Here is a 15,125-nt window from a genome sequence, read left to right on the forward strand (position 1 = left end):
CATAAGACACGGCATATACATTTCTTGTTTGCTTTAAGTAATTCATATCGGCATGTGAATCTGAATATGTTAACACCATGCTACTTTAAGCATGGAAAATGTTTATTTCTTCAAAAAACTAGTTGTGCAGATTAGCAGATCAGTAAATAGATCTTATTTGTGCAAATATAGAATGTATTCCATGACTCATCAATCAAAGCCAAAAAAAAAAAAAAAAAAAAAAAAAAAAAAATCTAGGCTTATTCACCTAGGTATGCTATACTTTTCATGATATTTTCATTGCAACAAAAGTTATCCTCGCATATTGTGCGTGTATTACAGAAGTGTTTAAAATGGATATCGCACAACACACATCATTTGCTAACATTATAGGTTATCACTGTAAATAAACTAAACTCAAGTATTATTTTATTGTTTTACATGAGTTACCGACTTAATTTACTTCAGTTTTCTTTGAAGAGACGACTTGCTGCTCATCAAATCTAAACAAATTCGAACGTATTACCCTAATTGTGACTATATACTTTAATAGCCTTTGATTACCAGACTGCCCTGAGAATAAATATAAAAATACAACCAATAGACTTTTTGTTGTTGTTTAAATGTTTATCATGTCAAACACTTAGTAAATTCAGTTTCTTACGAGTTAAAAGTAAATGTAATCCAAGCCAAACGATTCAAACAATTATCAGCCATTTATCAAAGCTACATATGGTGGTATTTGTTTTACATTTTCACGCATGAACTGGAGTCTCGAAATATGCAATATACTATACATTATAATCTTAATACACGCTTGTACGCAGTTTGTGTTTCTTTAATCCCGATATTAATTATCTGTACATTGGCAATCCAAACTTTCTTAATATACGCAGTGAAGATGGCATCTTCCATCACCTCAACAGGTTATGGGCCCAGATTTAAGAAATTTGATGGCAATGCAGATAATTGTGATTTGTGGGAAGAAAACTAACCAGGTGCTCGCCGAGTTCTGAAACTTCATCTCGCTTTTGAGAAGTATGCTTTCAAACGCCCAGATGATTATGATTTGGGAGAGGCCAAGGAGACAGTCTATGCCCACTTGACAGGTTGTCTTGACAGAACGTCACTTGGCATGATAAAGCGTGAAGCGAGGGGAGATGGAGTGAAAACATTGACATTGATACGAAAACACTACCTAAGAGGAACACAACACAGATTGCATGCCCTATGGAGATCATACATAAACAAAAGGATGGATGATATCAGTGTTGAAGCATATCTTACGGTGACCCAAAAATCACACCCAAAAAGTGTGAGGGGGCATGCCCACTAGAAAACATAATTCAGAAAATGTATGTAGAATTAAAGGACTTCAAGATTCAATGCTTGAGGGAGATACAAATATTGAAAGATGAAATTTATGAATTAAAACAAGAACAAAAACTCGGGCTGCTGAATTGAAAACAGAAAAGGCTGTACAAGACACTAAAAATGTAAAAGTAAAGCCAAAGACGAAACAAGAGAATCCAAAAGGTGAGCCAAGTAAAGGAAATCAGGAAGAAGAAAAAAAAGTTGTTTTCTGAAATATTAAGGTTAAAAATCAGATAAACAGCTCAAAAATATTCCAGACAATGATATTTCAGACACTGAACAACCAAAAAAAGATGAGGCTGACTGGAAGGCTGTAGGCGACAAAAAAGAAGCAACCAAAACCAAAACAACCTACAAAAGAAAAGTCAGAGAAGAAAAATGAAGATACATTCAGAGAAAATAGGCTCTTTATATACAATCTCGAAGAAAAAGAAGAAAATGATCCTGAAATCAGGAAAACAAATGATTTAAAAATTATTAATGATATAACAAATTGAACCTCAATGAAATAATCAAAGTTGAGAGTGCCTTTAGAGAAGGAAAATATTTAAAGGAGGCTTTGAGACCAAGGCCAATTAAGGTCAAATTAGAAAATGAAAAACAAAAATGGAAACTGATTGGAAAAAATAAGAAACTAAAGGAAATTGACGAATATAAATGAGACTTGAGTTATGAAAAAAGGCAAAGTCAAAAGACTTTCATACTAAGTGAAAACAGAGAAAAAGAGGAGCAGGAAAACACTGGTATATCACCAGCAATAGACAAGGACATTCAGTCCTGGGAAGCATACCTATTCGAACAAAAGCAAGTGATGAGACGCCCACCGCTACACCGGGGAAAGGTCCAGCTTCCCCAAAATAGGGGGAAACGACATCAACTATCTAACAACAATAGGTAATGTAGACACGCTAAAAAATAATTTATTTCAGACTCTCATATTGATAAATATTCAGGGATTATATCGAAAAAGTAACCAGGCAAAACCTACATATCTAGAGGACATGTCAAAGATCAACAATTATTCAATGATAGCTCTTACAGAAACTCACCTGAATGAATACATAAAAAAATTATGAAATTAAATTTAATACCTATGAGCTAATAAGGAAGGATAGAAATAAGAGAGGCAGAGGAGTAGCTCTTTATATCAGGAAAGAATTAGCAACTAGAATGGATATTGCAATAGAATACTCTAATAATACAGTAGATATACTAGGGGTATTGTCAAGAGGTACAAAAGAGCTATACACTATTTTATGCAGATCTGGAAGAACAGAAACGTCTTTCAATGAATCACTAGGCATTATTAGTAATGACATTGTGAATACAAGGGAAATTGAAGCTATTATGATACTTGGTGACTTTAATTTCCCCTTTATCGACTGGGAAAGAAAGAAAATAACGATAGGAGCAAATGTCACTAAAGATGAAAAGCAACAAGCGAGAATGCTTTTAGATTTTAAAGATTTTTTTTTTACCTTAACCAAATCATCAAAATTCCAACAAGGAAAGAAAATATACTGGACCTTGTTTTATTAGTATAGGGGAAGATGTACACAACATATCAACTTATAAAGCTCAATCAGACCACAACATAATTAAAATCACAATGAATGAGTTAAAAAATCAGAAAAATAGTGAAAAACAGATAGCCGAAGCAGAAAAGAGTCTCAGATCTTTAAACTTTAGCCACGATCAAATAGATTGGAAACAAAATAAATGCAACAGTAGAAGAGTCACTGAAAGATATTGACGTCCTTTTAATACCTAATGATATATTAAAGAAGCTTTATAATACATGTAAAGATGTTTGTGCCCCCCCCCCCCCCGAAAAACAACAGAAACAAGAATATTATACCAAGAGATCGAAGGATCACGTTAAGAAACAAGAAAAATATGGTTAACAAATTGAAAAAAACAACAGGTCATGTCAAGAGAGAAAGGATCAATGCAGAGATAGGCTATTAGAAGATAAATGAAAAATGTCTATAAGTAACCAAACAACAGCCGAAGAAAAAAGAGCTGTGGAAGCTATAAAACAGAATGTGAGTTCCAGAGAGTGAACAATCCTCAAAATGCTAGGATGTGATGTGATGTTCATAATCTAGAACTCACAGTAACAGTGAGTGTAGAGTGAAGAACCCTAAGAAGCATAGTAATTCAGTAAATTCAGCAAATGAAGAACAAAATAAGGAGTATTCTTTCCATGTAACACACTCATCTTTCACACACTCATCAAGGTTTCGTACTGTTGAAGAGACCAACACTTGAGCTGTGTGACTTTTGGAAACAGCATGTAGCTAGTTTAGAAGCAGAAGAAGGCTTCTTAATGATTGACTGTGACTGCACTTCACACATTGAGAAAACTGAACCAAAGTCTGTGAGATTTCAAGAGTCTTTTGATCCGCAAAACCATTACATAGAGCTGGCAGACGCCCAAAGACAACAAGGAACAGTACAAGGAGTCGGTGATGTGAAAGACTTCATCCAGGATCGAGACGGCAACTCACGAAGTATTTTATTAAAAGATGGTAGGATATTCGACATTGTGGAGAAAAAATAGTTATTCTATCTGCACAGAGGTCCATGTAGGGGAAGCTAAAGCACACCCTAGAAAAGTGGCATAAAATCCTAGGGCATTGCAATGTGGCTGATCTGCAAAAACTTGAAGCAACTATTGATGGAATGCATCTAATTGGGAAAGATAAGTTCAATTGCACCACGTGTATACTTGGTAAGATGACACAGTCAGCCGTATTCTAGGACGTTTTCTGCATGTCGTGGCCATGTCATGTTCATGTTGTGTCCATGTCGTGTTCATGTCACGAAGGCCGTAATCTAGTTCGCAAAAGCGTGGCACGTTTGCGTCATCTGCTTCAGGTTTACCAACCGTTCCAAAGTTAACATGTTTCGGATGAATGGCACTGTCCAAACGACAAATTCATAAGAGAAACTACAATCATAAGTAGCACTAACATAAGATAATTCAATTTTGGTATGAATCAGTCGTTGTACTTGTTCCTAGTTAAAGAATTGACAACCATTTCACGAACACGCTGTTGGTAATTCACTCTACGCTCTATCAAAACAAACAGGATGAGAGGGATCGTGTTTATGAACAGATCTTCCTTATTTTATCTTTGTATATACTGTACATATATGCGCATTTTTAATATATCATACATATAGATTTAATGTATACATATTTCATATAATTATAGGCCTTATCTGCAGCGGCAATTTCTTGAAATCATTTCACTTCATGGGCACTGCCGGACGTACGACGGCGAAAGTGTCGTACCGCTTGAACAAAACCAGCCGTCACGCTCACAGAGCGACCCGTGCCTCTGTGGCGCGCCTTTGAAAAACATTTTTTTTTACAGTTATTTGCTTCTTCTTCTGATGAAAAACACTTTTAAGTTCATAAAATACATTTCTTCTTTGCTTTAGTAATTCATATCGGAATGTGATTCTGAATATGTTAACAACATATTACTTTAAGCATGAAAAAAGTTTATTTCTTCAAAAAACTAGTTGTGCAGAGTAGCAGCCAGTAAATAGATCTTATTTGTGTAAATATAGAATTCATTCCATGACACATCAATCAAAGCAAAATTCATTCTAGGCTTATTCACCTAGGTATGCTATACTTTTCATGATATTTTCATTGCAACAAAAGTTATCCTCGCATATTGTGCTTGTATTATAGAAGTCTTGTTTAAAATGGATATCGCACAACACACAAAATTATTATTATTTGCAAACATTATAGGTTATCACAGTAAATAATACTAAACTCAGGTATTTTATTGTTTTACATGAGTTACCGACTTGATTTACTTCAGTTTTCTCTGAAGAGAGCCTTTGCTGCCCATCAAATCTAAACAAATTCGAACGCCTTACTCTGATTGTGACTATATACTTCAATAGCCTTTGATTACCAGTCTGCCCTGAGAATGAACATAAAAATACACCCAATAGACTTTTTGTTGTTGTTTAAATGTTTTTCATGTCAAACACTTAGTAAATTCAGTTTCTTACGAGTTAAAAAGTAAATGTAATCCAAGCCAAAGGATTCAAACAATTATTTATCACCCATTTATCAAGGCTACATATGGTGGTATTTGTTTTATATTTTCACGCATGAACTGGAGTCTCGAAATATGCAGTATATTATGCATCATAATCTTACTTCAATGTTACATAAATTTTGTTGTAAACCATCATTGAGATACTCTTTAAACGATTAAATGAGACGACATAAAATAAAAATCAGGAAATATTTGGCATTTTCGCCATTCGGAGATGGTTCGCGCATGCGTGTTGGCGCCCCTAAAGGATAGGTTGGTACGCGTGGGCGGGTGGTGCTCTTTGGCAATAGAATCTGAAATACGGCAGCAAGTTATTGCGAGTTTTTGGCAATTATTGCAGATAATGACGCTGCAGATAAGGCCTAATATGCTTTAATTTTACGTCCCTGACTACTTTTACCATTCATTTAACTTCACTCTCCTTCGAAGAGTCCGCCAAAAGGTAAACAAACTCAAAATCAGCAGAGAATCCATGTTTTCCTAAACGAGTTTGTAATCCATGTCTAGGACAATGATGCCTAATATATCCAATATAGATATTACTTTCCAAACGTAGTATGCTCATATGAAGTATTGGTAAGAAAAAGTACAAAAATATGATTTTTTTCACTCGTGTAACTATCGTGACAAGCCTACCCCCTTGTCACGAAGTTTCCACGATTGTTCCAATACTTTCCACGCTTTTGACACGAACCCGCGCTTCTAGAATAAGAATCGCGGCATGTTCATGTCATGTACACGGACTTAGAATACGGCTGAGTGTCGGAGTAGAGAGCCTGACAAAAAGGCCCAAAAGCCATTAGATTTAGTCCACTGTGATGTAGTTGGCCCTGTTGACCCACCTGCACGAGGAAGTTTCAGATACAGCATCTCCTTTATTGATGACTACTCCGGAGCTCTTAGAATTTACCTGATTAAAAGCAAGAGTGATACAATGATAGCTATTAAAAGATATCTTACAGAAACTGCATCACATGGGAATATCAAACGCCTAAGATGTGACCACGGAACAGAGTTTACGAACAAGAGTTCAGAACACTCCTAACAGAGAACAAGATTAAACAAGAGTTTTATGCACCCTATTCACCACATCAAAATGGCACAGTTGAGAAATGGATTGCTCTTTACTGATTGAGTCAAAATTACCTAAGGATATGTGGAGTTATGCCATGAAGACTGCCTGTTACATCAGGAATAGGTGCTATAACCCCAGGACTCAAAAGACCCCAATAGAAATGCTTACTGGAAAACAACCAAACATTAACAAAACATATGAACAAGAGAGTAAGAAATTAGATCCAAGGAGTAAGGAGGGAGTATTTGTGGGCTACGATGATCAAAGTTCAGCCTACTTGATATAGTTTCCAGATACTCAGACTATAAGAAAATTAAGATTAGTCAAAATTGTGGATAACTCATCTTGTAAGACAGAATCCCCAAGTGCCTAGCAAATTTTGAGTGACGACTTCATTTTGGTAGAGACGAGGCTCCAGCAAAAACCACTTCAAGCAGCCCAAGATGAGACACCAGCTGATGCAGATGGGGACAGGAAATGTCCAGTTAAGACCGAGAAGAGATACCTGTGGATGCAGATACGGAAAGAAAATATCCATCCAGAGAAAGACAGAAAACCCTGAGGTTAGATGACTACGTTACTGATGATCTGGACGACTGTATCTCCAGTGTGACACATATAAGTTTTATACATCACTGCTATCGAATGTCATACAACCCATACCAGTCACCTACCAAGAAGCTATAATATCTCCAGAGGGACATCAATGGAAGAAAGCCATAGATGAGGAGATTGCTTCACTACAGGACAACAACACTATGAACTCACTCCGCTACCCAAGAATTGCACAGCAGTGGGTGTAAGATGGGTTTATGAAGACTTTTGCGCCAACAGCAAGAATGTCTACATTCCGCACTTTACTGGATGTAGCTATACAAAAGAACTTGGTAATACATTAAATGGACGTCAAGACAGCTTATATGAATGCAGATATTGATCATGAAATATATGTGGAACAACCTGAAGGTTACAAAGAAGAGGATAGTGATGGAAATGTCCTATATTGTAAGCTGATCCACTTTATGGTCTGAAACAGTGGAAGAATGTGGAATAATCTGATACATAAGTTTTTCATTTCAAAGGGATTTAAACAGTCGCAAACTTATCATTGTTTATATTTGAAAATACCATAGTTCTCATATGGGTAGATGATTTGATAATTGCCAGCAGTAACATGTCACTAATGAATAAGTTTAAACAATCTCTTTGTGAAAATTCATGATGACTGATATACGGAAACTAAAGTGGTTTCTAGGTATGTCATTTGTCACAGGCAAAGATTACATTGAAGTGAACCAAACTAAATATTTGGAAAAGATTTTGGACAGATTTAAAATGTCAGATTGTCATGCAAGAAACACACCATGTGATCCAAGTATTGTTAACACTTCTACTGTAGAATCAGATGTATTGGCTAATGCAACTGTTTATAAAGAGATAGTTGGTAGTCTTATATATATTGACAGGTACCAGACCAGACATATGCTATATAGTTACCAAATGTTCACTATATATGTCAAAATCAACAAAAGCTCTTTAAACGCAGCTAAACATGTTCTTAAGTACTTAAAGGGCACTTTAGAATATGGTCTCAGGTTTGATAAGTCAGATGAACAAATGAGACTAATGGGATTTTGGAATTCAGACGGGATCATCTGAAGATTGGAAAAGTATAACAGGATATTGTGTTTAAGTACATAAGTATGGGCAATTAATATCATGGAAGAGCAAAAAGCAACAGACACTTGCACTTTCATCATGTTAAGCTGAGTATATGGCTCATACTTCTGCCATTCAGGAGGCAAAGTTCTTAAAATAAATTATGTATGATCTATTAGGATTTAAGGTTAAGTCAGTAGATTTAAGAGTTAACAACCAAGGTGCTATTAATCTTGCCAAAAACCCTATAAATTAGCAAAGATCAAAACACATTGACATCCGTTACCATTTCATTAGAAATGAAGTGAAAATGGGTAATGTTACCTACCACAGACAATCCACCTGATATATTCACCAAACCTGTATCTCAAAAGAAGTTGAAAGGTTTTAAGTTTATCAGGGGGTAGATTCTCTTTTATGTCATAACCAACCTTTAATTAAGAGGAGTGTTAGAATAATTATAGAGTATGATAGGATAAGGATGCTTATAATTTTATATCTACTTTGTATACCTCAAAGGAATACCTCATGTTTCATTTAGTTACCCCATAAACATGAACCTTTTTTATACAGGAACTTTTATAAATATGCACTAAGTATACCAAATTTTAGTGTGTGTGTGTGCTATCGATGAATGCTTTAAGTCCTTACGTTTGAGGGAAATTTTCCTGGGCATCCTCCCTACGCCCCTACGACCGTCAAAATTAGCTAATTAGCTGTTTAGGAACATGTCCCTACAGTTGGCAACACTGGCGCGTGTTTGTGTGCGTGTAATGATGGACGAAGTAATTACGTACAATAAATAAAGGCAAATTATTTTGAGAAAGTGTAAGAGTTCGTGTATTGTTCTGAAATGGATGAGTCCAGTCCCACCTTCATCAGGTGAAAAATAATGACCGACGCAAATGTAAATAAAATGTAAATTCGCAGAATTTCGAAAAAAGCTATCTGCTGTTCGTTTGTCGCTCAGTATATTGTTTGTGGTCTTATTCTTTGAGTTTCCCCTCTTGAATCTAGTTCTATTTTTTCCACCTTTTGCATTTTCTATGATTTCATATTCCTGTGGGACTTGAGTATTTAGAGAAATAAGCATCTTTCATCAATTAACAGAGTTGCAACGGTCATATTCTTACTACATTTCATTAGGAAACACTCCATGCAACTTGAAAGAATCATGTTACCTTAGCACTCTAAACTGAGGCAGAGGTGCAATTCGGTATTTTTTTTTAGAACCAAAATCACTTGCAACTGTTATAGCAAGTGGCAAAATGGGCACTGGCTGAGATATGTTGACTCGCTTATTTCAAATATATAAGATATTTGCCATATATTAAATTACTACTTCTTAGAGTAACTTCTATTTAACGAAGTGTCCCCAGTTTCGCTGTTCCCGTGCAACAACCTAAAAAACTCGTTTCAGTAAGTACAAGATTTTGTCGTTTTTCTGCGCAGAAATTTTAATTCTAAACCTAAACTAAGAGTACAAAGATTTTTAAAAGATATTTTTCTACAATGGTAATCAAATATTAGAGAAGATTTACATAAGTACTTCTAGACAATATACACATAGCTAGCCAACGAGCTTATAAACAAACGTAAACAGAACTTGCTAGTATACGTGAGTGAAAACTTGTCTCATTTTACTAATTGTAATGATAAAAAAAAATATATTTTAGGGAAAGTTTAGTTTAAAACCACTTACTGACCCAGGGGGTTATAATTGATAGTAACCTTGACTTCTATATTTTGTAAATGGAAATTTCTAGAGGTGTCTAAATTGTAAGGCACGTTACTGTAAATGGTAATATGTTGTTCCTGATAGTCGGGTATTTCAATTTAATCGAGTTCAGATTGAAAATAATTACATGCATATATTTTAGCCGACAACTAACAGTTTATATGGAAAAGAAGTAAATTTTCCGAATAATACCGCGTTACAAAATACCTCAAAAGTGGTATCGAAGGAATCCTCTCAACCTCTACTGTTCATATATAGTGGAGATAATGCGCGCTTCCACTCCTGGACCCCACAATCTGGGTCCCTATTACAAAGGCACTTCATGCTACCTCGTCCTAATTTTTGGCATATTTCTTTTGCAAAATCTAAACCTAGTTACCTACCTAACTTTGCCTAGTTTTGAATTAAGCCCTAACCAAGGAGGGGGCTTCGACCTGCCCTATTTAGGGTACTTTATGAAATATACCTTGGGCAAAATAATTCAAAAACCACCATCCTCGCCCTGAAACTCAAACATGGCTGTGTTTACATATTTACAGCAGGCAACAAGCTGTGGACTGGAAACCCTTAATTAATTACCTGCATGTGCTATTATGTTCTCTCAATGAATGGCGCAATATTCCCCATTGTCTACAGTATTATTATAAAGTGCTCTCTATTGAGTGGTCGCATCATTATCAGTCATAGTTTCCAATCCTGGGGAATATATGAGGCGAAGGCTCAGTTACTGTCATCATGGCGCAGTGTGAAGGTTATTTGTGGTCATGGCATTTTCATCTACAGCACTAATAACGTATCATAAGTATCACAAAGTACCCTGAATAGGGTAGGTCCATAGGGGGCTATGACCCCTCTTGGCAAAGTCTGACTTCAAAACCAGGTAAAGTGAGGTAGGTAATTGGGTTCAGATTTTGCATATGGAATATGCCCCGAAGAAGCACGAGGTAGTAAGAAGTGCCCTAAGAAAGGGGGGGTCCAGGGGGACAAAGCCTTCTTGGCTAGGGCTAACTTGTAAACTAGGCAAAGTTAGGTAGGTAGCTGGATTAAGATTTTGCATACGAAATATGCCCGAAATTCATATTTTACTCTGCAATTTCCCTGATCTACTTCATGCCCTCCCCTACTATTGGGACTAAGATTGTTAGGCCCAGGAAGCGCGCATTATCTCCACAATATATGAACAGTAGAGTTTGAGAGGAATCCATTGATACCACGTTTGTGGTATTTAGTAGTGCGGAGTTTTTCGGAAAATTTACCTGAAAAGATCATATCCTCCTGAATAAAAGTTAAAAATACAGTAAATTTCTAGAATTGGTCCGTGTCATAAAATCCATTAAAATTGATATTATTGGATTCCTTATGATGTCTTTTAAGCAAATATAGCAGTATTGCAAAATAGAACAAATAGATTCTAAGTTTGATTCAAGTGTACAGAATTGCTCATAATTTGTGCACATAGAAATGTTTCCTTGGCTATAAATAGTTACTCTGCTGAGCCAAGGCCTGGACTATGCCGTTATGTCACACATGCATATGTAATGTTATTGGCCTAATTCTGCCCCTACTTGGACTATAGGAAGCAAACACAGCTCCAAATTGGGAAATTTCCCAAGGTATGAGACTGTCCTGAACCTCTCAGAGCAATTTTCATCCTCCCATTTCTACGGGATGACAAAATAAGGCTTTGCAAGCCTTTATATATATATATATATATATATATATATATATATGTATATATATATATATATATATATATATGTATATATATATATTTTTTTTTTTTTTTTTTTTTTTTTTTTTTTTCTTTTTTTCTTTTTTCTTTTTTCTATAAGTTAAAAGAAAATGCAACTATTGTATGTGTATACAAAAATAATTATGTACAATGTGTGTATACAGCAAAAATTCACAAGGTGATGGGAAGTCATCTGCCTAGTAAGGCATATTCCACTGATGTGACATGTCGTCATTTGTTGAGAGTAGGATAGAAAAAAAAAACACGAATATTCAAAATGGAAGTAAAGTATGATAATGTATATTTTTTAAATCTCTATCAATGTCACACTCTTATCTCATCAAGGAGGTCAGCATTTTGCAGTTATTGGAACGAGAGTATTGGAATGAATTATTATTAATATTTCTTGATTCTGTTTTCACTATCTCCAGCTCAAGAGTATAATAAATTTTTTTTCAGAATTGTACATCACTCTACGTAATTTGTAATTAGGCAAAAGAGCAGCTTGTGGTGAAGGAGAATGAATCGGATTCAGAAAAACAGGTTGGCTCGACCGCCTGGTACTCAAGGAGCTGAGCTTGAAAATCAGTTTATTCTTCGATTGCCCTTGGTAAGTGTTCTGTTTCAATTAGATGTTTTCTTGCATTTAAAAGTACAATATATTTTATGGAAGATTTCTAGTTCTGCATAATGGAAGCTGGATTTAAATTTTCCAAATTGTACTGTGTATGACTGTGATTGTAAATAATAGTGGAATGTCCAGAAGAATCTGAAGGTTTTCTAGTGAATTATTATTGATAGAGGGAAACATACTAAAAAACATATTTATTCCTTATTTTTTTTAAATCCTTTGCCAGACAGTATAGTCTGGACTGACTTTCTTACGATTACTTTGTGTGTGTGTGTGTGTGTGTGTGTGTGTGTGTGTGTGTGTGTGTGTGTGTGTGTGTGTGTGTGTGTGTGTGTGTGTGTGTGTATGTATGTGTATGTGTATGTGTATGTGTATGTGTATGTGTATGTGTATGTGTATGTGTATGTGTGTGTGTATGTGTATGTGTATGTGTATGTGTATGTGTATGTGTATGTGTATGTGTGTGTGTGTGTGTGTGTGTTTATATGTGTGTGTGTGTGTGTGTATGTATATGTGTGTGTGTGTGTCTGCGTGTGTGTTTTTGTATTTGTGTTTGTGTTTGTTTGAATGTTTACACATGTACCTTTATGCCAATATTATATATCCTTTTGCCATTGACTGTGCTTTGTGCTGAGTCAAGAATTCTAATGGAGAGCAGTATTTGCAGGCCCAAGCACAAAATTTGAAGGAAGCCATTAAGCAGGGACAGACAAACATCAAAGACCGCCTTTCCATCCAGTTGGATTTCACCAATGACAAAGATGATATGCGTAATGGTATCATCACCTTTGATACCATCATGTATAAGGCAAGGGTAAGTTATAGAAGAGTTTTGTATGGTATATATCCCATTCCCTTTCTTTACATTTTAACCCCTCACAGACTAGCTACACTTAGCCCAGACTATTTGTTCAGAGTAAGCACTGCCAAATAGAGCACTACCACACTGAAGCAATGTTAGTCATCATTTTTTCTTTGACATATTGAAAGCATCTGAGAGAGGGCCAATTAGCAATGGGTATTGAGGACCTGGCCATGCACTCAAGGAGTTAACAGGTTAAGAATGAACAAAAATGTATGTTGTCATCATTCATTGATATTTTTATTGTGCTAAAGTGGTCGTATATGGATGCTCATGCAATGTTACAGGTACCGTCCACAAGGGGTTGATAAAGTATTTCTGTTTTTAGAAAAGAGGTGGAATTTTGTGTGTGTTTGATGGCCTTCATAATTGATTTATAGGAAGTCTTCTCTCAGAGTTTTACATGGATCTTATCCCCTTGAGGAATAAAGAAAGAATGTTTTTAACTATTGAGGTATTTTTTTGGTTACACACTACTGTTGTTATTATTGTTATTATCAATATTACTATTACTATTATTATTATTGATTATCATCATTTATTATTATATTTATAATGTAAAGTTTGCTTGCTTAAGACTTTGCTAGGCCTGCACATTTCTAAATATCCCAGCCTCATTAACAGGTCAAGCTGATTTACACAAAATCACAAGATGAAAAAATCTAAATTGCATATATATATGAAGCTTGTTCTGCCTACCATGATAAGGATTACTATGTAATATCATGTAGACAATTAATAATTTTCTTAAGGTCATTTTAAGGGATGATTTGTAAATAATGGCATTGTTAAGTGGTGTGCCAGCCATATGAAAGCCAAGATGTGATATCACGTCCCCAACGGCAAGTGCTTCCACTACAATGATGTGATATCACGTCACCCAACGTGAACAGGTTGGGTGACTCTGCTGAAGCTTTATCAACTCTTTTATTTATTTATTATTATTTTTTTTTTGCAGCTTGTGGATATTCCAACAATTATGGAGACCTGGAAAACCATTGATGGAAAAAATTTCTACAAAACTGCTGATGTTTGTCAGGTAAAGTACATTGAAATGATGTCCAAAAGGCTATACCTGTGAATGTGCCATTATTGTAAGTTCTCAAATGCTTAGAAGGTGAATCAATTTTGGTAATTAGTGAAGATATATGCCATACCCTTCCAAATTTTAGGTACTGTTTCTAGGATGAATAATTTCATTCATCAAATTAGAATATATCCATAAACCAGTTCCTGCATTTGCCTAGTGGATTCAGTAGAGGAGCATTGAGAAAATATTTATATATATTTTTTTTTTACTATAACTGAGAAAATGATGTGTAGACTGAATGATGGTTATCAAATCATTGGCTAGCTGGGCATTGGCTCTTAACCCATTGTGTATGGGTGTCATTACATACATGTCGGCACCGATTAGGCCTAAAAGACAGGAGTCAATGTGTACATGACAGGACATTGGGATCTGCTCACAGCTATTATTTGGGCTAGTCTGCATTACCCAAAGGGCGGAGAAAACCCATCCTCCTTCCCTCTAATTTTTAGCCAGTGCTGCCCACCCTGACGACCAGTAAGGTTGTTAGGCGCCCGGTCCACAATGGGTTAACAGTTACATCTACTTACCAACAATTACTTGGTGAACAGATCCCATTGGCATCAAGAATGGCTCTGATTTTTAAAGCTTTAAGATTTTTCAGTCATTTCTTTGATTTTAGATATAGTATATTTCCAAGGTCCTGAAATCTTGAGTTTTGCAATAAGGAAAAAAATGATACATTAAACCTTCCATGATGGATCAAATCTTCAGATGTAAAACCTGGGATGGGCATCTTAAGATGTGTATTTTCTATCATTTTCTAAACTTGGTTTCACTATGATACTAATGCGCATTTAATTACACATAGCTACATAACTGAAGGAATAAATAGCTTGTAATTTCACCAGTTGGAAAAATGCAGTGCAGAAGTGATCCCAGCCCTTGAAACAT

General features: G+C 35.5%; 1 protein-coding gene across 4 annotated transcripts in view; it reads left to right on the forward strand.

Moving 5' to 3' along the window:
• Nucleotides 1-9,693: 9,693 nt before the first annotated feature.
• Taf7 (TATA-box binding protein associated factor 7) overlaps nucleotides 9,694-15,125 on the forward strand; it is a 22,372-nt gene continuing 16,940 nt past the window's right edge. For 2 of the 4 annotated variants that reach the window (XM_043013777.2, XM_086540055.1), the window contains exons 1-4: nucleotides 9,694-9,796; nucleotides 12,108-12,258; nucleotides 12,938-13,093; nucleotides 14,100-14,180. In XM_043013777.2, coding sequence (XP_042869711.1) covers nucleotides 12,169-12,258; nucleotides 12,938-13,093; nucleotides 14,100-14,180 — 327 coding nt within the window. In that variant the 5' untranslated portion in view covers nucleotides 9,694-9,796; nucleotides 12,108-12,168. The remainder of the gene's footprint in view (nucleotides 9,797-12,107; nucleotides 12,259-12,937; nucleotides 13,094-14,099; nucleotides 14,181-15,125) is intronic. The other 2 variants (XM_086540054.1, XM_086540056.1) reach the window with 1 other exon arrangement.

This window comes from Penaeus japonicus, unplaced genomic scaffold (genome assembly GCF_977035675.1).
Source record: "Penaeus japonicus unplaced genomic scaffold, GWHDUDI00000001_assembly GWHDUDI00000009, whole genome shotgun sequence".
Lineage (NCBI taxonomy): Eukaryota > Metazoa > Arthropoda > Malacostraca > Decapoda > Penaeidae > Penaeus > Penaeus japonicus.